This window comes from Schistocerca gregaria, chromosome 1 (assembly GCF_023897955.1).
Source record: "Schistocerca gregaria isolate iqSchGreg1 chromosome 1, iqSchGreg1.2, whole genome shotgun sequence".
NCBI lineage: Eukaryota > Metazoa > Arthropoda > Insecta > Orthoptera > Acrididae > Schistocerca > Schistocerca gregaria.
The window spans coordinates 819311430-819338988 of NC_064920.1; the positions used below are offsets into that span (position 1 = coordinate 819311430).

Here is a 27559-nt window from a genome sequence, read left to right on the forward strand (position 1 = left end):
GTGCAAGGATTGTAAATTGACCATCTACGTAAATAAATGTAACGCGTCGCCCTTAAATATGCAGAAAAAACCCATTATTGTATGTTTACGCGACTGCAAAACAATCACTGAAAGTTGTCGCACCCATAAAATAGCTAATAATATGCGTACGAAGGAGTTTGAAGGATCATACAAAGCCAATCGGAAGTAAGAATGATGCCAGACTGAGATTCATTTGGAAGAATCCTCAGGAAATATAGTCTACTCACAAAGGAGGGAGTTTACAAAACACTAGGTCGACCAATACTTGAATAATTCACCTCGTGAGTCTAGGATCCGAACCTCTTGGAAGTGATAGAGGAAATAGGGAATATAGAGAGTAGAGTAGCACGTTTCGTTACAGGGTTGTTCAGTAAGCGTGAAAGCATCACGGAGATGCTCAGTCAACTGCAGTGGCAGACACAGCAAGAGAGCCGTTCTGCATCACGGTGACGCTTCCTGTTAAAATTCCAATACCGTGCGTCGCCAGAAGGGTCAATCAATATGTTTCTTTCTCCTAAGCACATCTCGCAAAAAGACCATGAAGATAAAATCAAATAGGTTCTATCCCGCACGGTAGGTTACCAGCAATTGTCCTTCCCGCGAGCCATCCGTGAGTTCAAAGGGAAAAGATGGGAAGTAACAATTGTACACAAAGTACGCTGCGCCATACAGCGTAAGGTGACTTGCACAGTATAAATGTAGATGTAGCGACGATACGTCTGGTATTATTTCCTTATTATTTTATAGAAAACAGGCAATTTCATTTAAGTCCCATTTTGTCCTTGCCTCCTCATCATTTCCGTCCGGAAGAACAAGTTCAGAACTGTAAGTATTGCGACACTGATCTCATAAATGTACGAACTAAAAATCAGTAGATTCAACGGTAGTACGGTGGCAGCTGTGCTGAACAGATGTTTCATTGGAAAGTTGTTGAGGAAGCAAATGCGGTATTCCATTATATTATGACAACCGATTGCTTACAAATCGTACGCAGATAGTATTGTAAGTGAAACTTCCTGGCATATTAAAACTCTGTGCCGGACCGAGACTCCAACTCGGGACCTTTGCCTTTCGCGGGCAAGTGCTCTACCAACTGAGCTAACCAAGCACGACTCACGCCCCGTCCTCACAGGTTTATTTTCTCCAGTACCTCGTCTCCTACCTTTCTAACTTCACACAAGCTCTCCTGCGAAGTAGTGCGAGGTACTGACGGAATTAAAGCTGTGAGGATGGGGAGTGAGTCGTGCTTGCATAGCTCAGTTGGTTAGAGCACTTGCCCGCAAAAGGCAAAAGTCCCTAGCTCGAGTCTCGGTCCGGCACACAGTTTTAATCTGCCACGAAGTTTCATAATAGCGCACACTCTGCTGTAGAGTGAAAATTTCATTGTAGTATTTTAAGTGATTTTGAACACTGGGTTTAACTGAGACGTAGAAATGGCTTGAAAAAATCTGGCTGACATGTTCAACGCAATGAAGTTCTAATAAATTTTTTAAATGAAGAACAACTAAATTTCATCTGGTTTAATTATTTTTTCACTTGATGTCATATACACCATGCAGAGAAGCATTCAGCATTTCAGAAGGCACCTTCAGTAATAAATTTACTTGTATTTGGTTTCAACTTTGGAAAGAGATGACTAGCAATCTTCACTCTAATGTGTGAATCAGCACAACCAATTCAACAATGTAATACAGGTATGTGAAGTACTTCCACGTACTGTAGCACCACCCTTGCTGTGTATATTAACATTATGTTTATTTGATGTGCTCGTAATGTAGCAGTTCTTGCTCGGTTCTGAGATTGCCGTAGCTCCTTTCTTGACTGCAGGACAACAGCTAAAAAAGTCATAGAAGTAAAGCAGTCACTGATTGCGCAAACAAACAAAACAAGAAGGAAATAGAAGTCGTTCTTACGTCTGAATTACGACAATTGTATGAAAGTCCTTCCATATGTTCCACACACACATTGTGTGATAGCTGATGTGTCACCGTGCTTGTACCCCTTTAACCGTTACCGTCTACAACGACTTTATGCGGGCGATGTAGTTGGACGATACCAATGGTTTCGACGAGCAATTGCTAAATGTCGGTCAATTCCACTCGTGCAGCTCACCGACAATACTGCATCATGCTTATCGGCATTAACAACGTCTGTAACTCACATGGGTGGAGCAATGAAACTACGGATACCTTTATTGAGACACATCGCTGATGTCCAGCATTACTTCTCTGTAAATGAGTCAGCAACGGTTGGTCCATTTGATATCCGTTATGAGTGAAGCGTCCTCCAGGGCGTAGGAATTATGACTTTTTTTAGTATGATTTGAAACTCTTGTCGGCAGAGGCAACAACACAAGATATGTTCTCTCAATGTGACGTGGCCGCAACATGTTCTGGCGTCATGGAACATATTTGCTAAATTTGATACTCATTGGTCATCAAGTTGCCAGACATTACTTCAAAAGTTTTCAGTCTGTGGGAAGGGGTAAAGTGCTAAGTACATAAAGTACATGCAGACAATGACGAACTGTGTAAAAAGCTTTGACTCCATAAAAGCTTTTGTTTCCATAAATTATATGTGTGACTTTGACCTTATTTGTAAGATTTCTTTTCAGCATACCAGTCACACCTTTAATTTCACCCTAATTAGAAATTGCACATACGATTATTTTTCATCTTAAAGTATCCATGGTATCAACGCGGCTTTATTAAATACTTCGCTTAGTACATACATCTCCGGTTCTTTTATTTTGAGTATCTACAATAGATGCACGTGGCAGCTTTTAGCTCGAGTGGTTCTAGAGACACCATACGTCTCGATTTGCGGCTTTACAAACATTGCTGTGTGTATTCGGGCCGCCGACAATCACACTTTGACCTAAAGTGTGTATGAGTTTGAAATTTGACTTGGGTAAAGCATGTAACTTAAGTCTGTATTATCGCTTAGAATATTCTCGCTTTAAACAAAGCCTTCTTCACATAGCAAAATGAAATCACTTTATTTGTTTTCTTATAATGAGCACTCAACTCTGTCTATAACTGCAAATAGGAACATTCATTGTTTTCTTCCAATACAATCCGTCGTTCAGTCTGCAGAAAAAAATAAAGCAAAAGAATCATCGACTTTCATAACTCGTCAGTTTTTAGGTCGATAAATTGGTGTGATATTATCTATTGAAATGTACGCAATAGGTTTGCTCCCTTTAGCCAATGAAGCGACAGCAGATTGCCAAAATTAATTGATACAAACTCCGAAACCTCCTATTACTGGAAGAAAAATGTTCTCCCACATAACAGTTTTAGGCGTAACCTGTTAAAAAAAAGCCATCAGCAGCTTTCGAACTCATGACCTGCAGCACGACAATCTGACGCTCTACTAACTCCTTTAACACAGATCTCCACATTCAGAGCACACGGATACGGTTTGCCTATATTCCGCAGTTCTTGTGCTGCTTTTAATTACCAGTCATGCATCTTCTATTGGACCACAGCACAAACTAAATCGATCTTTTAGTTGATATTCTATCGACACACAACGTTTCATACCGATCTGAGTGTCTGACACCTGGAGGTTTGCGTGTGAGCTCTCCTAACTGATCCATTCTGCTGTGACTGCTCCTCTGCTGACAACATAATACGCTCCACCTCCTTTCATCCTGGCGAGTCCCCCGCTCGTGATTCCAGCGGTCTGTTCTGCATACACAGGAACTTCAGCAAGCTTTCGATCAGACGGTGTAGTTCACTGGGAATCAGTAGCAGGTCACATAAACAGGGAGAAGCGGTAAAGGCTCTGTGCAGGTGCAAGGCAGAATTGTCCTAGGACACACAGATGCACACAGAACTACCTCAGCTATACGCCTAATCGTGAACATATAATGTGAAAGAAGCTAAACGTGTGCTGGCTTCGAGACGCAAACAATAAATGGACAGTTACTGGACAAGGACAAGTAATCATTGCGTGCAAATACTGGAAGTATGTGGCATTCATGCCCGAACGATATTAACGACGGAAGGAGGATGAAACATTTAGTTCCAACAAGAGCCTGATGCACTTACTCTAGTCATTGGCTTACCCATACTGTTTATACAAAGCTGAACGAAGACGAGGTAACTGCTGTCCGTATGATAACCTATGAGCCCCACAATATGTTATTTTTCAATATTGAGTCGGAGATCCCTATTCGAAACGCAACAAGTTTACCAACACATGAATCTTGCGAACCATGGATGAAGGGTATCAGACGGATGCCATATTCCTTGACTTCCGGAAAGCGTTTGACTCGGTGCTCCACTGCAGACTCCTAACTAAGATACGAGCATATGGGATTGTTGTCCTCGATGGTGGGTGTTCATCGGAGGTGAGGGTATCATCTGGAGTGCCTCAGGGAAGTGTGGTAGGTCCGCTGTTGTTTTATAGCTACATAAATGATCTTTTGGATAGGATGGATAGCAATGTGCGCCTGTTTGCTGATGATGCTGTGGTGTACGGGAAGGCGGATAGTCGTCTTCGGTTCATTGTTAAAATTTTGGGGAGATGTGGCTCATCTGAGAAGGAGACCACTTATAAAACACTGATACGACCTATTCTTGAGTACTGCTCGAGTGTTTGGGATCCCTATTAGGTTGGACTGAGGGAGGACATAGAAGCAATTCAGAGGCGGGCTGCTGGATTTGTTACTGGTAGGTTTTATCATCACGCGAGTGTTACGGAAATGCTTCAGGAAACCGGGTGGGAGTTTCTAGAGGAAAGGAGGCGTTCTTTTCGTGAATCTCTACTGAGGAAAGTCAGAGAACCAGCATTTGAGGCTGACTGCAGTACAATTTTTTTGCAGCCAACTTACATTTCGCGGAAAGACGACAAAGATAAGATAAGAGAGATTAGGGCTTGTACAGAGGCATATAGGCAGTCTACTTTCCCTCGTTCTGTTTGGGAGTGGAACAGGGAGAGAAGATGCTAGTTATGGTACGAGGTACCCTCTGTCACGCACGGTATGGTGGATTGCGGAGTATGTATGTAGATGTAGATGTCTGCTTTGGAAGAGGTGGATTTTGGAAAACATGAGAAACGTTAAGAAGTCTTGCAGAGAAGCACTAAGAAAAGAACTTTCTTATACTATGCAGCATAGTATAGTGTGGACTACGAATCGCAGTGACAGAAGTGAACTCGAATGCCAGCCACTGCAGTGACCATATGAAGCAATGGCGAACCACCTGCTGCAGACATGAAAAGCACGAGTATCAGATAAGTGGAGACACACGACCCAAGACTATTATTTTATTACCGCCTAGATACCAACCCACCGAGGTTGTGCAGATCTGCTCAAGCATTATTCTAGGACCCTGCCTAAGACCTAAGGAGACAGATACTACAGCTGCATTAGGAACGGAAGTGGGAGATGAATGCTATGACGGGAGGTGAGAAGGTGTTGGTGACAGTTTTTGATAGATGCACCTACCTAGTGGTTACAATTAAACTGAGGGTCTGCCGAGTGCTGCAGTGCGTATTGTATACATATCGTGGACTATGCCGGAAAAAATGATAGTGTCACTTTCTACCACCAGGTGCGAATATGGCGCTGTAAGCAGCCAGAACATGAAATATTTCCAGGTTTTACATCAGTTTGCTGTCTGTCACTTGGCGACATCTGTTGGTTTCTTTTGTGACGTGCGGTGTAAAATGTTGAGAAGGCTGATGTTTTCTATACGAAACGCAATGACTGTTGAGAAGAACGACCTGCACTTCTGCTAAGGTTCTTTCGTCGAAACGGCAGCAGTAGCAGCAGTGTCGTGAATGCACAGAACTGTGTTACACAGGACTCTATTCCGCCACATGGTGTGCAAGAGCATCCACTACACACCGCTTCTGTGACAGTGTGGTGTGGCTTCACGAGTTCCTTCACTCACGGTACGTTTTTTTTTTTTTTTTTTTTTTCGAGGAGATGATACCTCGTGGTCCTGTTAGGTATACAGTGATATCTTCACATTATAAGGCCTTCCTTGTGCAACAGGTGAGCCCAGAGTTCCAAGAACGCAACTGTATCCATACTACTATTTTCATGCAAAATGGGCGACACCACACTTGCCAGGTGAAAGATTGGCTCTGAGAAACCTTCAGTAACGACCACATCATCTCTAGGCAATTTCAGGATGTGTGGTCTTCCAGATCCTCCAGCCCAAATCGCTGTGACTTCCGGGTCTTAGGATATCTAAAAGACCGTTTCTGTCAGTAATTTATCCGGCACTTCCTGATCTGAAGGATAGCATATGATGATATATCGCTCTGATTACACTGGATGTGCTACCGACAACTAACGACCATGGCGTGTTATGGACGCAGCATGTTGCTGAATCGGGAGACTGTATTGCAGACATATTGTAAGTTTGACCGTATGCTAAGAAATGAGCCACAACCATCGTTATCATGTGTTTGATTCTTCCTGCACCCACACCACATTCTGACTGTTTACAGCCCCAGATTTTTACCTCATTAAGGAACATACCTACAATGTTTCAGCGTCCTGTGATTTATACAACCTACACTACAGTTATGAAAAGACCGTCAGTTTAAATACAACCATTCGGTACCCACTAGACTCAGCATTAGATCAGTAAGCTCTGGGTGGATGGGATGGAGGAAGGTCCCTCTAGACCTTGGTCATGGTTGAAAATTATGCTCTAGATGCAGTAACAACTACTCACCGTTTGACGCTCTTTGCTGCCAAGAGGACGCTCTTCGCTGCCAAGAGACATTGAGGCCTTTTGTCCAGATAGCCGAGAGACGATCGTAAGTAAATGCAAGTAGACTTGAACAAAGTTTTTTACTGGCGAAATGAGTGACAGCTCTCTATGAATGTGCGCCGTAATACCTGTAACAAAAAGAAAGAATCCACTGTAACGGATTATACCATTAGTGGTGAAAATCAAGAGCAAGTCAAATCATTAGAATCCTTATCAAGTAGGCATGACAGCAGACAACGAATGAATTCAGAGATTTGCTGGATCCCAAGAAACAGGTGTAAGGCAGTCTAAAGAGTAACAGGGATGCTCGAGAAATTTCTGCTGCCATCATCATATGTCTCGTTTAGGGATCACGAGAAAAAAGAGAAATTTTGGCACATACTGAGACCTGCTGTACACATTTATTCATCACTATGTCCAAGATTGGAGTTACATACAGCAGCAATTGCTGTACCCTTCATCACGAACTGTATAATGGCTTCAGGAGTACATACGTAGGCTGAGATATGGAAGAAATTTGAATATTAATGTGGCCTTCTCACAAAATGAATGTTACACAAGCGCATTAATGTAAAATAGCAGAAATATCGTCACGTTCTTTGAGCCTTGATCATGCATAAAAATAGTTAAAACTGTAACTTAGTGACAAACATACATGATCTATAATACGAGTGGGGTCATGGTTATATCTTAAATGTACATATCAGACAGTAAATAAAAAGAAAATTTACTGTAGTGAGAGGTACAATCAGTGTGGCGCTTGAGAATTTGAGCGCTACATTTTGAAAAGAGTACACTCAATTTAATGAGCAGAGGATAATATCTAATTTATTGCGGATCTTGTGCACAGTTTTAGATAGTGACATAGAGAGCGGTAAATGCCAAGTAAACTTTAATCTTCTTTGCATTTATTCTACAAAATATTTATGAAGAAGGATACTCGTACTGTTCGTTTTAGCATCACAACCCTACAAACTTTGATGTATTCACTTTTCCTTATATTTTTAGGCACCTATGTTTTGTAATTTACATTCAAATTAATTTTTTACGTTTCATTTTCATATGATTGTCAATTACCAGTTGTGCTGCGCACTTCCACCGCAACAGCTGGTACCTGGTCCCACAGTTTTTTTGGAAGCTGTCAAAAGCAACAACTTATACTAGAGATAAATTAGCATCACTTGTTAGTTGATATCTCAAGCTTTGGAACTTACTTCCTACAACCAGAGCTCTCAGTGTTACACGTGAACTGTTCGCCATTGAAAAACGCTGGGACAAAGAGTCATTTCCCTTGCAATGTTCGAGTAGCGTGATGTACAGAGGTTATCAGCAACACAGCATCCCATCTAAATGAGGCTGGTCACTGCGAGTATATCCGCAATCTGGCAATGGCCTGTGCTGACAGTTCGATGTCTTTTGTTTGAGTCGTAACAGAGGAATAGCTGATGTCTGCAGTGGAAATGAATATAAATGTCAAATAACAAGCCGCGCGGGCTAGCCGCCCGGGCTAGCCGCCCGGTCTCAGGCGTCTTGTCACGGTTCGCGCGGGAACTCTCGTCGAAGGTTCGATTTCACCCTCTGGCATGGGTGTGTGTGTCGTCCTTAGAGTAAGTCAATTGAAGTTAGACTAACTAGTGTGTAAGAGTAGGGACCGATGACCTCAGCAGTTTGGTCCCATAGTACTAACCACCAATTTCCAGTTTTTTTCAAATAATAAGTTGCCAGGCTGTATGTTTTACTAATTAGTTGAGTGTGCGCCATTTGAAATTTCCTGTCAGATGAAAACAAATGCCAGAGCGTAACTGCAAGCGTGGATCTTGCCTTTCGTGGGCAATGCTCTTTCTTTTTTTCTTTACTGTATCCTTCTTGTGTCAGGCTTCAAATGGAGGCTCCGTATCGGGCCCTATACTGTGCATCGTCTTTCATCTGCCTCTATATTCGTCCATTTCTAATGTCATCCAATACTCTCGTTTTCTTCCTACCTCTTCCTCTTATTCATTCCACATTTGCCCCTATAATTATTTGCTTCAATCAATATTTACGCAGTATACCTACCAGCCAAGACATTTTTTCCTCTTTCTGATCACTTCCCCTGCTTTCTTCATTAATTATTCATTCGTAAATCTCCCAATCCATTTCACCTTAAGCTCACGCTTATGTTTGAAAAGTTGCTAAACATTTTTTTTTTGCTGCCCGTGATTCACTGCTGCATCACACTACATTCCAGGGATAACACTTAGCAAATCTGTTCTTGAGTTTCGTTGAAGTTCTTCTAGCAGTTAGTTGCTAGTTCACTTTTGAAGAGTCTCTGTTTTCCATTGGCATCCTCCTCTTTATCTGTTCTCTTCAGCTTCCATTCCATGTCATTAAACTTCCCAGTTACATAAAGGATTTTACTTATTCCATCATTCTGTCATCTAAGAATGTCTTACTGGCGCTACCTTCTTTCCTATATTTACCCTCATTCCGCAGTCCACATCCGTTCTCGCGATACTCTTCAACACCTGCAGTACCTCATCATCTGATTCTGCTAGCACTGGTCTATAGTCTTTATTCTTCTCCTCGAAATGCAATGCCTATTGTGACCTATGGCCTTAACTGTATGTTATTTTTCATATGCAGAGTGATTCAACTGCCCTTATCGCTGAGTTTTATGCAACCTACAACGCCTTCAAACACAACACACTATATTTTCGTATTCTCTTGCTCACTGATATACGTAAACTATTAGTCCTGTACAAAAATTAAGTGGACCTTTACATAGAAAATTTAATGTAGTTAACGTTTGTACTGGGATACACTACAGGTGGAGACAATGGTTTTCGAGTTATTCAAGAAAAACGCTTTTGAGGCTCACTTTTTTACCTTTTTCATGAATAATTCTAAAACTGCGCCATCTAGCGACAACGGATCCCAGTACAAAATCCAACTGCATTAAATTTAGTACAAAAAGGTACCTTTCATTTTATCTGTGTGAGTACTAGCTTGGATATAGTATGCTCTGAATTACTGTATGTAGTTAGTGCCTTTTCACAGCATAGAACACAGCAGGTAATAAATCCATGGAGAAGAAATAAAAACTTTGAAGTTCTTGGATGACTTTGTAATTCTGTCAGAGACAGCAAAGGAATTGGAAGAGCAGCTGATCGGAATGGACAGTGTCTTGAAAGGAGGATATAAGATGTACATCAACAAAAGCAAAACGAGGCTAATGGAATGTAGTCGAATTAAGTGGGGTGATGCTGATGGAATTAGATTAGGAAATGAGACACTTAAAGTAGTAAAGAAGTTTTGCTATTTGGGGAGCAAATTAACTGATGATGGTCGAAGTAGAGAGGATATGAAATGTAGACTGTCAATCGCAAGGAAAGCGTTTCCGAAGAAGAGAAATTTGCTAACATCGAGTATAGATTTAAGTGTCAGGAAGTCGTTTCTGAAAGTATTTGTATGGATTGTAGCCATGTATGGAAGTGAAACATGGACGATAAATAGTTTAGACAAGGAGAGAATAGAAGCTTTCGAGATGTGGTGCTGCAGAAGAATGCTGAAGATTAGATGGGTAGATCACATAACTAATGAGGAGGTATTGAATAGAATTGGGGAGAAGAGGAGTTTGTGGCACAACTTGACTAGAAGAAGGGATCGGTTGGTAGGACATGTTGTGAGGCATCAGGGGATCGCCAATTTAGTATCGCAGTGTAGTGTGGAGGGTAAAAATCGTAGAGAGAGACCAAGAGATGAATACACTAAACGGATTCAAAAGGATGTAGGCTGCAGTAGGTACTGGGAGATGAAGAAGCTTGGACAGGGTAGAGTAGCATGGAGAGCTTCATCAAACTAGTCTCAGGACTGGAGACCACCACAACAACAACAACACAAACATACGGCGGATGAGATGTCGAGGCAGGAGTCCCGACCCGCGCCGACCACTACCCTTGTGGCAGGCAGCCTGAGGTGACGGGTACACCCGCCGTGCCGCAGGCCCGTGCTCGCTGCTGTCGTGCGGCGCGGGCCGCGAGTGCCTGCTGGACGGGGCGGGGCGCGCCTCCTGCGAGTGCCGGCGCCGCTGCCCGGCGCGCGCGCGGCTGGCCGTCTGCGGCAGCGACGGCCGGCGCTACGCCTCGCATTGCGACCTGCACCGCCAGGCCTGCCTCCAGCGCCGCCACATCGCCTTCGACCACAAGCTCGCCTGTCTGCGGCAGCCGACGCCCGCCGCCGCCGCCGACGCCGAAGCCGCCGCCGACGTCGACGCGTATGCTGGTCAGTACTCTACTACCTCGATACTTTGTCAATACGTTTTTCTTAAGTCGCCTTCATCTCTACCTCTTGTACATGTTTTGCAATGGCTTTTAAACTACACTACTGACCATTAAAATTGCTACACCAACAACAAATGCAGATCATAAACGGCTATTCATTGGACAAATGTACTAGAACTGACATGGGATTACATTTTCACACAATCTGGGTGCACAGATTTTGAGAAATCAGTATCCAGAACAACCACCTCTGGCCGTAATAACGGCCTTGATACGCCTGGGCATTGAGTCAAACATAGCTTGGATGGCGTGTAAGGTACAGCTGTCATTGCAGCTTCAACACGATCACACGGTTCATCAAGAGTAGTGACTGGCATATTGCGACGAGCCAGTTGTTCGGCCACCATTGACCAGACCTTTCCAATTGGTGAGAGATCTGGAGAATCTGCTGGCCAGGGCAGCAGCCGAACATTTTCTTTGTATAGAAAGGCCAGAACAGTACCTGCAACATGCGGTCGTGTATTATCTTGCTGAAATGTAGGGTTTCGCAGGGATCCAATCAAAGGTAGATCCACAGGTCGTAACACATCTGAAATGTAACGTCCACTGTTCAAAGTGCCGTCAATGCGAACAAGAGGTGACCGAGGCGGGTAACCAATGGCACCACATACCATCACGCCAAGTGATACGCCAGTATGGCGATAACGAATAGACGCTTCCAACGTGCGTTCACCGCGATGTCGCCAAACACGAATACGACCATCATGATGCTGTAAGCAGAACCTGGATTCATCCGAATAAATGACGTTTTGCCATTCGTGCACCCAGGTTCGTCGTTGAGTACACCATCGCAGGCGCTCCTGTCTGTGATGCAACGTCAAGGGTAACCACAGCCGTGGTTTTCGAGCTGATGGTCAATGCTGCTGCAGACGTCGTCGAACTGTTCGTGCAGATGGTTGTTGTCTTGCAAACGTCCCCATCTATTGACTCAGGGATCGAGATGTGGCTGCACGATCCGTTACAGCCATGCGGATAATATGCCTGTCATCTCAACTGCTAGTGATACGAGGCCGCTGGGATCCAGCACGGTGTTTCGTATTACCCTCCTGAATCCACCGATTCCATATTCTGCTAACAGTCATTGGATCTCGACCAATGAGAGCAGCAGTTTCGCGATACGATAAACCGCAATCGCGATGGACTACAAACCGACCTTTATCAATGTTGGAAACGTGATGGTACTCATTTATCCTGCTTACACGAGGCATCACAACAACGTTTCTCCAGGCAATGCCAGTCAACGGCTGTTTGTGTATGGGAAATCGGTTGGAAACTTTCCTTATGTGAGCACGTCGTAGGAGTCGCCACCGGGACCAACCTTGTGTGAATGCTCTCAAAATCTAATCATTTGCATATCACAGCATCTTCTTCCTGTCGGTTAAATTTCGCATCTGTATCTCTTCATCTTCGTGGTGCAGCAGTTTTAATGGCCAGTATTGTATGTTCCTGTTAATCTACGGAGTTTAAATTTTAAACAGTGCTCTGAACTGCATGAGTGTGCAGTATTATCTCGCTTTCTTGTCAGTCTTTTCGGAAGGGGTGGGGGTGAAAAATTTTGCCCATACCTCACATCTCAGCTGCCCTGAATGATCTGTGTTTTGTTGTCGATAGTGTTGGAATGCATTCCAGACGATACACGAGCGGACGGGCACAGCTGAGCAGAGAGATGTGGTAAGAGGAGATGAACAGAAAGAGGGGGATGTAGAAACATGTACACCTTATGTGGCATACATGTACAGTCATAGACATAAAAATTGACCACCGGCCCGCCGCCACGCAGACTAAGTCCGAGTCGTTCACTTAAGGTGGCCAATAAAACAGACCGCCCCTGACAACGCTAAGTCCTGACATCTGCACAATCTGGCAACACTGTAATATGCACACGTATCGGGTGGAAGTGGTGTCTACTTCCGAGATGTTATTGTGCTGTGTGAGCCCGTGGTCTAGAGAGGAAGTATCCAAATTCAAATGTTTTGGTATTGAATTCAGGAGCAACATCCAATACACCACATATGTTTTTAGATAGGGTCCGGCTTTAGCAAAACACAGTTTTGTTTTTTAACCGAAACATGTTTCACTGGAGTTGCAGCATCTTCAGTGGGCTTTTATTTTTCATCTGTTAAATATAAGGAATGTTCTTTACTGTCTGCATACATGTAACTATTAGTTTTTAAATCGTACTTACAGATATTTGAGAAAAACGCATAAATTGTGAGTTCATACCTGTTTACCACATGGTGTGGTTTTTCTTATGTGTTGTGTTTCTACAGTGACCGTTTTGTTCCACAGTTTGTCGTCTGAAACCACTTATACCTTAAAGTAGATAAATTGCTTAAGCTAAAATTTGTGCTTGCGAATTTTTAGTACCTGTAACGACGGTTATAAGTTTTGTAACGGAAAAGGTGGGGCTCGTGCTCTAATAGTGGGAGTTTAAAAACGTGGTATATTAAGAGTTTATTTTTATTTCAGTAATTAGTGGCATGGTACTACTGTGCAGATGGTTGTAATTACACTACATCTGCAGTGTGAACTCTAATCCTGCATACTGATTTTTTTCAAGGATGTTTTTCGTGTCCACCCTTATAGCCAAGGCCGGTAATGCATGACTGCATTAACCCTCGGTTCGGAGGGACATCATTTCAAATCCTAATGATAGAAACTTTTCACTGCTACCAGTAGGCCGGCAAGAGAGGAGTGGTGGTGGCGTAAAATTACTGATGACCAGTCTTTGCGCCAATGTCTAGGATTAAATTCCACAATTCTCCGCATTTCTTATGAAGTGTGTGCATGTGACACATGATGGTGATCTGTTTGTCGGATGGGAAAGTTGCGTTTAGTGACCCCTTGGCGGTATCCGTGACGAATACGCTGCGTGCCAGCACCGAGTTTCATCCTTTCCCGTCCCTTCATTCACAACACAGGCCCAAGACTACACTGTACAAACACTTATCTCAGCCAGCCACACGGCATAGATACACATGGAACATTTCATAACAAGTCTTAGGAAAGTAACGGCAATTCACCCGCCTAACTATATTTCCTATTACAGCGACACATCCACTCCCCTGTGCTCTTTTCCTGATTATGGGTCTACTTTCACGTTTTATTTCCTGAATATTTTCATATAAGTGAACCATGGTCACTTCACATTTGTGAAACGTTCTTCAGTATACCCGGTTATTGATGCAACGTTGGCACCACACGTCACCACAGTTTTCCCAAATGCCACCGCGAAAGTCTGAGCAATGGGACAGTCGTCACACAAACTCTTGCGCATATTTCACTGCTTATCTCGATGCCTCTGAGGTGGAAGCTACGTCCACAATGCCTACTGATGAAATCACGCGGAGGTTCGAGTCCTCCCTCGGGCATGGGTGTGTGTGTTAAGGTCAAGTAGTGTGTAAGCTTAGGGACTGATGACCTTAGCAGTTAAGTCCCTTATGATTTCACACACATCCGAACATTTGAAATCACGCGATTCTCTTAAGGGTGGCAGAGGAAAACATTTCGGATACATCATTGTTCAGAAGCGAAACGAAAATGCCTGAGAGAGGATTTTGGGAGAGGTGGCGCAGTGATAAACGGCGTGAAAGAAAAGCAACTCTTCCATTGTGGATTTCATTTTACATACTTCACGGTCGAAAGCAACGGTTTACAGTGTGACGTGCAAGGGAATAACGTTCTTGACAATCTTTTACACTGCTGACACTCCACGACGGTTCAGTCCTTCTCTAAGGATGTCACTGGGCTGCAAACCCATTGGACGTAACCTCACCCCTTTGGAATGTGGCACGACCGACAGTTTTCCTCTGGAATAGAAGATGGAACTACCGCAGTGTGTTCAAAACTATTCGACGAAACGTGAATGTGACCTGAGGGAGAAAAGTGTACTTGGGGTTTTTCACCTCTCCTTCTTTGTACGATCCTGTGGAGTTTGCAAGGGTGAGGGTAACATTGATACACATTGAATAAGTTGCCAAGGTACCCACGACCACATCTCTTAGGGACACATTGCGTGCGTCAATATTTGCCATTCCTGGTATACAGCTTATCTGTTGCCTATAGCCACCCATGTTTACACGTCAGCTGGTCTTTTTCACCCCATGATACGTTCTACCTTTCGTGTCTCAAGGTCCATTGCAATATGTATTACCGCGTCGCCGTTCATCGTACTTACAATCTGAACGATAGCGCCCGCGACTGTAGACAGCTTCGGTGATGTACTGGGACGGTACGGGAGTCCCTGCTGTACACTACTCTACCATCGCCGTACTGCTCGTCGTAGGTGCCGGAGGTTGTTGCGGTGCCGAAGTTCCAATTCTGTGTAATTCCTGCGACACGAAGCTCCCTTCGTACCGGACTATGCACGGGAAAGATGTACATTTGAACACTTCTCCAATTATCTGAGATGATTAGGGCAGCGAAATTTGGTATCGACTTCCGTAAAACGGCCGTTGCCAAGCAACTGGACGTTATCATTTCTATTTAATACTGATACATCTCATAAAGTTGTGTACATCACATAACCAAGAGAGAGGTGCTTTTTTTACTTTTTTTGACACTCGTCTACACCGTTTTGTCCCGTTCTAAAGTGGTTCTTACGCATCGCAGAAACAATGGTTCCACACGGATAATTAGCCGCACAATATGACTACAAGTGTTTCACGAACGGATATCACGTCGCCTCCGAAAACCCATACAGAGGAATTGATAGTCTACTGCGTCAGAGTAATTGGACATAGGCCGTCAAGAATCCATTTCTGCCAAGACCGTACGAGGCCAAATGCTCGGCACAGGCTTCAGTGGCTGCCGACCAAAGTCATACGCTGCCATCTCTCGACTTCTGGCCGCTTTGTGTAACGTACGTAAAGAAAGCTGCCATGGCTTAACCACCTTCATTTTTATAGCTTCCAGATACTTACACGAATATCACTGCGACTATTACATTACAACGATGCACACTGCAGATTCTGCTCATCGTGTCGAGAATGTTTCAGCATATGAGCACACGTCTGAAACACCACCTGGCTGTAAATAATACGTCAGCTGCACGTTACGTCTCCTATTGTGTGGTGTTACAGGGTTTCACTTTCATTACTGCAAGCTACTGACACGAGCCTTTGTGCTGCAGCAGGGAACTGGACAGAACAGGAGAAGACGACACCTGCTGTGGATGCCTCGCAGGAGCTGAGTGCTTCGCAGGAATCTGGTTCCGACCTGGACTTCCTCAATAACTCCGTTCCGGACGATCCAGGGCCACGCGTGTGCACTCTGCAGCAGTACGAGATCATGAAGGTAAGGGAGCAGCTGACGACCTGGAATACGTCGCACCTACTGTGTCACATTCATCACAAAGTGTTTCGAAACGGCATTATAGTTTAGTTATTTTCTTTCCGTTCGGCCACACAACTTCAGTAAGTTTGAAAGAGATATGATTTCACCAGGCTGTGCTTAAAGTTACTATATTTTCAGACATCGTCCATTTTCAAGTGCACCTAAAAGACGTGCAACACACCAAGATAAAAATTTAAAAAAATAGAGTGTATAGAAAAGGAAGCAAAAAATTGAAAGTTATATACATAACATTTGTTGTAGCGATGAACAAACATAATAGCTAACTACAACAATCGATGTGGACACGTCGTCGTCAGTTTGTTGAAAAATCGTGTGCCATGAGATCTGTACGCGGCACAATCGCCAACGGTCATCTTCTAAAACAAGAGGTGCAAGACATGCAGCGACCTTTCGAGAACGATAATATTAGTGCCTTTTTAAGACGTCACATATAGCCCGAGCATCAGGGAAGCGAACCATGTAACTTCTGCTACAAACCACACACTGAATGTTGAATTTTGTACGGGAGAATTTTAACTGATGGTTAACGAATAAATATGCAGGGAACTTAATGTATTACCGAAACGATTTCAGAGTATTCTTCTGTATTGTACTAACAGCTACGTGGGAGACAGTGATACTTACATAAACAAATCGATGTCACACTTAAGCACAAGTATAGAGGAGTTTAGTATAACTGACAGATAGAGCATAAATATTTATACGATATACAGGGTGTTTCAAAAATGACCGGTATATTTGAAACGGCAATAAAAACTAAACGAGCAGCGATAGAAATACACCGTTTGTTGCAATATGCTTGGAACAACAGTACATTTTCAGGCGGACAAACTTTCGAAATTACAGTAGTTACAATTTTCAACAACAGATGGCGCTGCAAGTGATGTGAAAGATGTAGAAGACAACGCAGTCTGTGGGTGAGCCATTCTGTACGTCGTCTTTCTGCTGTAAGCGTGTGCTGTTCACAACGTGCAAGTGTGCTGTGGACAACATGGTTTATTCCTTAGAACAGAGGATTTTTCTGGTGTTGGAATTCCACCGCCTAGAACACAGTGTTGTTGCAACAAGACGAAGTTTTCAACGGAGGTTTAATGTAACCAAAGGACCGAAAAGCGATACAATAAAAGATCTGTTTGAAAAATTTCAGCGGACTGGGAACGTGACGGATGAACGTGCTGGAAAGGTAGGGCGACCGCGTACGTTAACCACAGAGGGCAACGCGCAGCTAGTGCAGCAGGTGATCCAACAGCGGCCTCGGGTTTCCGTTCGCCGTGTTGCAGCTGCGGTCCAAATGACGCCAACGTCCACGTATCGTCTCATGCGCCAGAGTTTACACCTCTATCCATACAAAATTCAAATGCGGCAACCCCTCAGCGCCGCTACCATTGCTGCACGAGAGACATTCGCTAACGATATAGTGCACAGGATTGATGACGGCAATATGCATATGGGCAGCATTTGGTTTACTGACTAAGCTTATTTTTACCTGGACGGCTTCGTCAATAAACAGAACTGGCGCATATGGGGAACTGAAAAGCCCCATGTTGCAGTCCCATCGTCCCTGCATCCTCAAAAAGTACTGCCTTAGACGACACTGCGAACACCTCGTGGTTTATGCAAGATGGTGCCCGGCCACATCGCACGGCCGACGTCTTTAATTTCCTGAATGAATATTTCGATGATCGTGTGATTGCTTTGGGCTATCCGAAACATACAGGAGGCGGCGTGGATTGGCCTGCCTATTCGCCAGACATGAACCCCTGTGATTTCTTTCTGTGGGGACACCAGGTGTACCGCCAGAATCCAGAAACAATTGAACAGCTGAAGAAGTACATCTCATCTGCATGTGAAGCCATTCCGCCAGACACGTTGTCAAAGGTTTCGGGTAATTTCATTCAGAGACTACGCCATATTATTGCTACGCATGTTGGATATGTGGAAAATATCGTACTATAGAGTTTCCCAGACCGCAGCGCCATCTGTTGTTGACAATTGTAACTACTGTAATTTCGAAGGTTTGTCTGCCTGAAAATGTACTGTTGTCCCAAGCATATTGCAGCCAACGGTGTATATCTATCGCTGCTCGTTTAGTTTGTATTGCCGTTTCAAATATACCGGTCATTTTTGAAACACCCTGCATGTTCGGTCTCTATTTCTAAGCTACACATACGGAGTCAAATATAGAACTTTATAGCACAGTACAAAAGGTTAAGGAATTATGTGAAGTTGTACCTATGTCTTTTATTGCAAGGCAAGCGTTCAAAATTATAGCACATCATAATGTGTAGCACGCAAAGGAAATCAAGTACTGGGGAAACAAGCTTGTTTATAGACCCATGTCTATAAAGAAAATAATTAATGTAAAATATAGTGTATCGAAGGTAAAGCAAAAACGTATTACAGTTAAAAATGTACATAGTGTTGTAGCTGGTTTATATTTGTGTACCGCACAGCATGTATGTATGGGCAAGTGAGTGTAATTATTTGTAGTTGCTGATAGCACAGCACAAACCATATGTAGAGGTAACTGTTGTGTTTGTTTATCGCTGCATCCAACGAAATGATATTACTTTGGTATTTTTATTGCTTTTTTATAAAAATTTTAATTGTTTTAATTTTAAATAATTTTACCTATGGTATGTTGAACTTTAAAACTGACAGTGTCTGAAGATAGTAATTCTAATAAAGTTTTTATAACATGGCCAGGTGGAATCAATTGATTTTTTAAAATTACAGTTTAGCTCTGAATATGATGAATCACTACAAACAACTACACTTCTCCCCTCCGTAAACACTACAACAAAAAAGCGAAAGACAAAAACTATTCTCTTTCATCCGTGAGCAGTAACTGCACTGAAATAGGTCACAGATTCTTTTCGGCTATTGCATAATTTAACTGCGTGTTGCACATTGTTCAGATCTAAAAAAATCGTGTATTATTCTAATCCTAAGATTATTGTGAAACGTAACATATAGAAACCAGTCGATCCCCAAGTAGAGTAACCAGAATTTTTATTTACCTGAGTGTGTAAATAATAGCGGAATAGAATGAGATTTTCACTCTGCAGCGGAGTGTGCGCTGATATGAAACATCCTGGCAGATTAAAACTGTGTGCCTGACCGAGACTCGAACTCGGGACTTTTGCCTTTCGCGGGCAAGTGCTCTACCAACTGAGCTACCGAAGCACGACTCAGGTCCGGTACTCACAGCTGTACTTCTGCCAGTATCCGTCTCCTACCTTCCAAACTTTACAGAAGCTCTTCTGCGAACCTTGCAGAACTAGCACTCCTGAAAGAATGGATACTGCGGAGACATGGCGTAGCCACAGCCTGGGGGATGTTTCCAGAATGAGATTTTCACTCTGCAGCGGAGTGTGCGCTGATATGAAACTTCCTGGCAGATTAAAACTGTGTGCCCGACCAAGACTCGAACTCGGGACCTTTGCCTTTCGCGGGCAAGTGCTCTACCAACTGAGCTACCGAAGCACGACTCAGGTCCGGTACTCACAGCTTTACTTCTAGCAGTATCCGTCTCCTACCTTGGTAGAGCACTTGCCCGCGAAAGGCAAAGGTCCCGAGTTCGAGTCTCGGTCGGGCACACAGTTTTAATCTGCCAGGAAGTTTCAATAGCGGAATAATTTATTTTGACCTACCATGTTGTAGTACACACACTGCTATACGAATTCTCTGATAGAATGGCAGTTTGGTTGCCTAACGTCAGAGTTCCTATAAATTTTACTAAAGGAAATGTGCATTTTCAGCGAATATCTTCAACTGGTTTATAATTGAAAATTTGGGAAAATTACTACATTGTTCTTCATGTCGCTAAAATGCTCTTGTAAGGGATTCCATATGAGAAAGTACATCAAAGCATTCACACACGCTTGCACACATAATAATCCATTCACAAATGACACGGTGAAGCACTTAGATAAATTGTCACTGATTACAAAAAGTTAACTTGTCAAAACTTATAGCAACGGTCAGGGTCTTGTTATTGTTTAATTTGACGAAAATAAGTATGCATTTCTGTACTTATTTGATCTATTTTAAGTTCGTGTATTCATTGTTGTTGGTTAGAAATACGTTACGGTTTGTTAAAATACTGCACCAACTACTTTTATGAAAAGTTGCTTATCGTACTTTGTCGTATTTGTAGTCTCACAGCTCAAAGTAAAAGTATTAAGGGCCTGTTGCTATTCTTGTCGAACACCGTATTAGTTAGAAAACTGTTACCTTGCACCCTGTAGTCGCTTCTCACGAAATTAATTACGAACTATAAAATTTTCCATTATTCTCAAATTGTGGTGTCACCGCCAGACACCACACTTGCTAGGTGGTAGCCTTTAAATCGGCCGCGGTCCGGTAGTATACGTCGGACCCGCGTTCGCCACTATCAGTGATTGCAGACCGAGCGCCGCCACAAGGCAGATCTAGAGAGACTTCTTAGTAATCGCCCCAGTTGTACAGCCGACTTTGCTAGCGATGGTTCACTGACTTCTACTCTCTCATTTGCCGAGACAACAGTTAGCATAGCCTTCAGCTACGTTATTTGCTACGACCTAGCAAGGCGCCAGTATCCGTACTATTGATATTGTGAATCATGTACCATAAAGAGCGACGTTCGTCATTAATGGATTAAAGTTAAGTGTACCACCAGCTACGTCCGTTTTTCTCAATTCTAATTCCCTTGTCATGTTCCAGACCTCACGCCAACCTGCTTCCTTTACTAACACGGTTGGCTCTCCTGCCAACCACAACACAAATTTTGCAATATTTGTTTCGCTTTGAGCTCTGTTAACATAATAATTTGAAATGGTGACAGCTGGTTTAGAATTTTCAATTAACATAATCCTGCGAAGCTGAAACAATTTAGAAAAATCGTGTCGAAACAAAATTAAATTACTTTATGGTCATGTAATATTTAATTCATGAGATAATCATTGGATTGAGAGATTCCATTTATAAAGGGAAATGTTGTGTTATCAGTTTCACACTGTCATAATCATAATACTCGGTAATCGAGACAATGGATCAAAAATAAAATCAAAGGCAGAAGTATTTTCATTGTTCGTAAAATTTCACTGACGATTCGCGTCGACCATCCTGTACGGAGTGACTTTGTGTATCCATTATCACTAAAATTAAATACTGTCGCTGCTGGCCTATATTTAAATTGCCTGTTCTTCAACCGAGGCAAAAACAAGGGATCATAGTCACACTAAAGCTTACGAATTCACCGATACCTTCTCGACTTTATTTTCACTGATCTCGACACAAACCACTTGAGAACTCTTTCACTCTTTTACTCTTGCCATTGCGAGTGCATCCGTCTTTCATGAAGGTCGTAGATGTAATACCATTCACACAGTTCAAATCCATACTCTCCAGAGTACGAGTCCTTACTTCTACTCAGGCAATGTACTCCTTACTATAATGGTATTACCGGAAAAATGAATTCTGGCAGACATCTCCCACACAATAATTATAAAAGTAAAATACAAAATCCTTACTTATTGAATCTAAAAGCTATTACAATTGCGTTTGAATTTGCACATACATAAAATAAATATTGAAATGTATTCATATTACGATAATAGCTAGTTTATCTGCCACTAGGTGGACATTATTTCACTCAACCCTATAACTTAGAAAAATATGACAAAGAAGTAATAAAAAATACTATAGACACTTCTGTGCCCCGTACTGTTACAATTGACGTAATCACTCAAAATGTAATGACGTTTCAGATGAGATAAAAACAATTGAGTCTTTAATTTAGAAGTGTTTACGATGCTTATATCCAAGTATCAAGTTTCCAACACATCATATCTTATTAATTATTATTTTTTGTGGCCGCATATCTCTTTTCAAATATTTGTCTAAATAGCGCCTTTAATGTGCTTTCTACTAAATTCGCTGTTCCCTACTGAATATGAAAAAAAATTGATAGTATTGCATATATTGCCCGGGATATCCCCTTCGGGGATCGGCCGTCGTATTGCAAGTCTTTTGACTTGACGCCACTTCGGCGACTTGTGTGTCAATGATGATGAAAATGATGATGATGGACACACAACACCCGTGAATCGAACCCGGATCCCTTTATGTGGTAGGCAGTAACGCTACCGCTGCGCTACGGAGGCGGACTTCGGAATATGAATCATCTTAATAAATGTGTACCTGTACGAGTAAGAAAAATTTTCTAGGAAAGGCGTTACTAAGAATGTCTATGCCCGAACATTTCATCAAGTAACGTGACATCGTAAGAGAGCAGTAAGTTGTACCCCGTAATCAATATGTAGCAAAGCGTTTTATGGGTTTAGAAAATTGGTAGCAGACTGAAACACGTTGAATATAACACATTATCAGCCTGGTCTGCTGTATGATATCTTACCGTCCAATCGTCCATCTTACCTAACACTAACACTCGCAATTTTTTTCAGTCTTTCTGCACGCTGATTCTCAATGATGACGCTACTTAAACTCTTACATATTCTTTCGAAAAATGACGTATTGTCAATTGAAATTATGTGATTGGCTGATTATCTTCTTTTATTCTCTTACTACACAGCCAAATATGCATTTTAAAATACAGAAACTGGTTTCGAACAACATGTGTCCATCATGGGACGATAAATGGTTAAAAAAAGGAGACATCGAATCATAAATTGTATGAAGTGTGCCTAACAACTCTATGTGTAATGATAAGACAAGCATAAAATTGTACCTAAAAGCACGCTGCATTCAATTTTTAACTTAAGTATGAGCATGAGATGGTACAGGCCCAGTCCAAAAATAACCTTGATTAACATGTCCAACACCATCATGTGCCTATGAACTGTCCTCTCACCACATTCATCCTCCTCCCCAATTTGCCAACACTGAAATTAAAAAAAAAAGTATTCTTAATTTTTAAATTTTGTTTAGACATTATCTAGAAGGTCTTATTATAACGTCGCATACCGCATGCTTTAAGGCTGATTCTTACTCTTGTTTTATCATTATACAGATAGTTATTTATTAGATTTTGTAGATTCTTTTCTCTCTGCCTGACATTCTGTTGACGACCACTGGCTGGTCAAACTGGTCACTTCATTGTAAAATGATATTACCACTCGATGCTTACGATATTCGCCCTAAAACTTGTGTAGTAATTGTGGAACTGATGGTCACCATACAGGAGTGCAATCGTCCAGTCCAACAACGTAAGACGTTAATGTACAGTGAACGAATCCTTGGCTGTAAACTAACATGAAACAACCAGCTGCTAAACTTCTGGCAGCAAGCTTACAATGGGATCGACAAAAGTTCCCACCTACCCTCTACGCTTAAAAACACTTCATTCAGCCAGTTCTTTCCACAATGCAAACATCACCTGGATTTCTACATAATCAAAGTACCATCACGACTTCGAAGGACTTAAACGCCATGCAGTTATCTTGCACACGCTTACCGTCGCAAACATTCAATTTATCAATTTAGATTCAAATCTGACCCACACTGAATGTCTGGTACACAGGCCAGAATAAGTGTGGTGTTTACGAGGGACTTTCTATAAGAAATGCAACACACTTTTATCTGAAAACAGGATGACTTTATTCAGTATTCCAATACACCATACTATTCGCGTTTCTTTTGGCTACCAAACCCTATTCTTTAACATAATTTCCGTTCACTGCGACGGCCCAACGCCAACTTACTGGGAGGGCTTGTATGCTAGCAAGGTACCATTGTACTAACCGACGTCGGAGACAACACTTAGCTACATCAATAACCTCCGCAGCATCCACGCACTGCTTCCCGTAGACTGCATCATATATTGGTCCAAACAGATGGAAGTCGGAAGATGTGAGATCCGGGCTGCAGCATGGATGAGGAAGAACTGTCCAATGAAGTTCTTTTGATTTCCTCTTGGGTGCGCAGACTTGTGTGAGGCCTTGCGTTTGCATTTTATTTTATTTTTTTATTTTATTTATTTTATTTTATTTTATTTTTTATTTTTATTTTTTTTTTTTTTTTGCGACACATGCTGAAGTCCTTTCTTCAGTTTGCTGAGAGTGTGAGCAGTTAGTCGTGCACTGGACATCTGGCAGGTTTGCGTGATCTTGTTGTGATGATAGGCGCCTCAGCTAACGACCAACTGTGTATTTGTTCACTGTCAGGTTTCCGTTGCATTCTGTAAGCGCCAATGGATCTGCGATGCTCTGGTCTTCCACTGTAAATACATCTACATATACAGGGTGAATCATCTAGAACTGGCACCGCAAGTATTGCGGAAATGTAAAGTGCTATTGATGTGCGACTTCCACAAAACAGACCGGTAGTCAGGGGCTAGTAGTTTTGGGCAAATAATAAAGTGTCAAACTATTTTGAAACTGTATTTTTGTGCATACATGCACTTTTTTAGATAGAACAGTCCCTATTGATGTTAACAAACTGAAGGTAGAGTGACTTAGAAGGTGAGTGGTACCTGTTGAAGGAGTATAGTGCGAGTCGTTTTCGTGAGACTGTACTTTTAAAAGTTAACGTACTGACATCTGCGCAACACCTGTTGTAACACACACTGATGAACAGCACAAGTTCATATACCAGTTATGTGGATTCTAACTAGTAACGAGACAACTAGACAAATAACCACCGGCAGCGGCAATACACGCTTGCAGTCTGCTGCACAGATGATAGCATTTGAGATAGGTGATCATCGTTTGCAGTTGGTATTGCTTTCAAGACAGTGTCTTTCAGCTTCCCCCACAGAGAAAAGTCCACAGGCATCAAATCCGGGGAACAAGATACAAGTCCTCTGCGTCCAATCGAAAGATTTGGAAACAATTCGTGAAGACATGCTGCAGTACTTCGGGCAGTATGATCTGGATACCACGAGTTCCTCCTAGTCCGCAGAGGAACTTTTTCTAGCGTATGTGGAAGATCGTATGTTAGGAAGCTACGATGCTTGTGCGCGTTCTGTGTTCCGTCTATGAAAAACTGGCAAATGAGCTGATGGTTCGCTATCCCACACCACACATCTACACTCTATGTATGCTGACGTTCCGCCTGACGAAGCCAACGAGGATTGTCCACAGACAGTAGTGCATGTTTCGGCCGGTTACCTGGCCACGATTGGTAAATGTCGCTTCATCACTAAACAAGCCACTTGATACGTCTGGAGTATCCCGTCTTAATGCTCATGTACAGAAGTTAACACGATTGTCATAATCGTTTGCATGCAGCTCTTGATTGAGACAGATGTGATAGGGATGGGAGCTATTTCGACGGAGAACGCCTAGGACACTTTGACTCATGTCACTTCCTCGTGCGATTTCGCGGGGCTGAAGTGCGAATCACCTGCAACAGCAGCAAGAACATTAACCTCAACCACCCCTCCCCGCTCCCCCCTTTTATGTCGTCCTTGTTTCCTTTGTTACGTTGTCTAGATGTTACACTACCACTTTCACATAACTGATAGAAGAGGTTCGTAAATAATTGCCGAGATGGCTACGTCTATTGAGATGTCTTGCCGCGTATCCCGTACAAGAATGAACTGTATTCTTCCTACACACTCTATACGCCATGAGCATATTGGCTCTTTCTGCATTGGTAAATCCATCATCCACTCACTACCTACTGCTTAGATTGTCACACTGTCACTAACAAGTCGCAACGCATTCAAGGAACACGCAAGAACACTGTAAGCAAAGGTAACAACGTCGTACCTAGCAACTCCGCAAACTGAATGACACAAATAAGTGTCAATGTGAAAACTTTTCAAAATAAATATCACGCAAACGACTTGCATTTGAATCCTGAAACACACACCACTCGCATTCTAGGCATTGTTCCATTTACAAAGGAGTATGTTTCGACAAAAGTACGCATTCTAATAATACGAGCCCCTGCCTCTTGCTCCACTCTCTCACATCTATAGCATTTCCTATTTCCACAATAGTTGGGGTCCAAGTTTTAGGTGATTCATCGTGTGTACACCGCAAGCTACTGTCAGTACGTGCCAGAGGGTATCCAGTACTACTACTACTACTGGCCTATTCCTTTCCTATTCCACTCGCAAACCGAGTGAGAGAAAAACGATTGTCTGTATGCCACCATAAGAGCCCCACTTTCTTTTATTTTCGCAGTCCTTACGAGAAACGTACGTTGGCGGCAGTAGAGAAGTTCAGCAGCCAGCTTCAAATTCGAATTTTCTAAGTCGTCTCAATAATATTCTTCCAAAAGAACGTCGCCTTCTCTCCAAGGAGTCCTATTTGACTTCACTAAGAATTCCCGTAGTTAGAACCTACCAGTAACAAATGTAACAGCCCACCTCTGAATTGGTTTGATGAATTCCTATAATTAGAGCTGCTGTGGATCCCAAACACTCGTGCAGTACTCAAGAATGGGCCACATTTAGTGTCCTGTATGCGATCTCCTTTAGCTATGAACCACATTTTCCCAAAATTGTCCCAATAAACGGAAGTCGACCATTCACCCTGCCTACTGCAATCCTTGTATGTTCGTTGTGGTTCACGTCACTTTGCGCCGATACGCTTAGATATTTAATCGACGTGACTGTATTAAGCAGCATTCTGCTAAAACTCTATTCGAACATTACGGGTTTGCTTTTTCCTGCTCATCGCCATTGACTTACCTGTTTCTACATTTAGAGTTAGCTGCCACTCGTCACACCAGGAAATTTGTCTAAGTAATCTTGTATCCTCCTATAGTCACTCAAGGACGATACCTCCTCGTATACTACAGCTTCATCAGCATATAGCGGCAGATTGCTGCTCACCCATTCCAATAACAGCGTCCTTTCATTCTGTCCTGGGTCACTCCTGACAAAAGCCTTGGCTCAGACAAACAGTCTCCATTGAGGATAAAGTACTGGATTCTGTTGCTTAAGAAGATTTCAAGTCACTGAAAAATGTGGGAACCCATACCGTATGTTTGTACCTTCGTTAACAGTCGGCAGTGGGGCACCGTATCGAAAGCTTTTCGTAAATCTAGGAATGTTGAATTTGCCTGTTGCGCATTATACATGATTCGCAGCACATCATGTGAGATAGAGGCAACCTGAGCATAGCACTAGCGATGCTTTCTAAAACCATGCTGATTGGTGGACAGAAGATTCTT

General features: G+C 42.6%; 1 protein-coding gene across 3 annotated transcripts in view; it reads left to right on the forward strand.

Annotated features, from left to right (window-relative positions):
• The window catches only part of LOC126270956 (follistatin-related protein 5-like), a 556933-nt gene that overhangs the window by 413210 nt on the left and 116164 nt on the right, over positions 1–27559 (forward strand). For all 3 annotated transcript variants that reach the window (XM_049974113.1, XM_049974114.1, XM_049974112.1), the window contains 2 exons: positions 10740–11018; positions 16209–16372. In XM_049974113.1, the coding sequence (XP_049830070.1) occupies positions 10740–11018; positions 16209–16372 (443 nt within the window). The remainder of the gene's footprint in view (positions 1–10739; positions 11019–16208; positions 16373–27559) is intronic.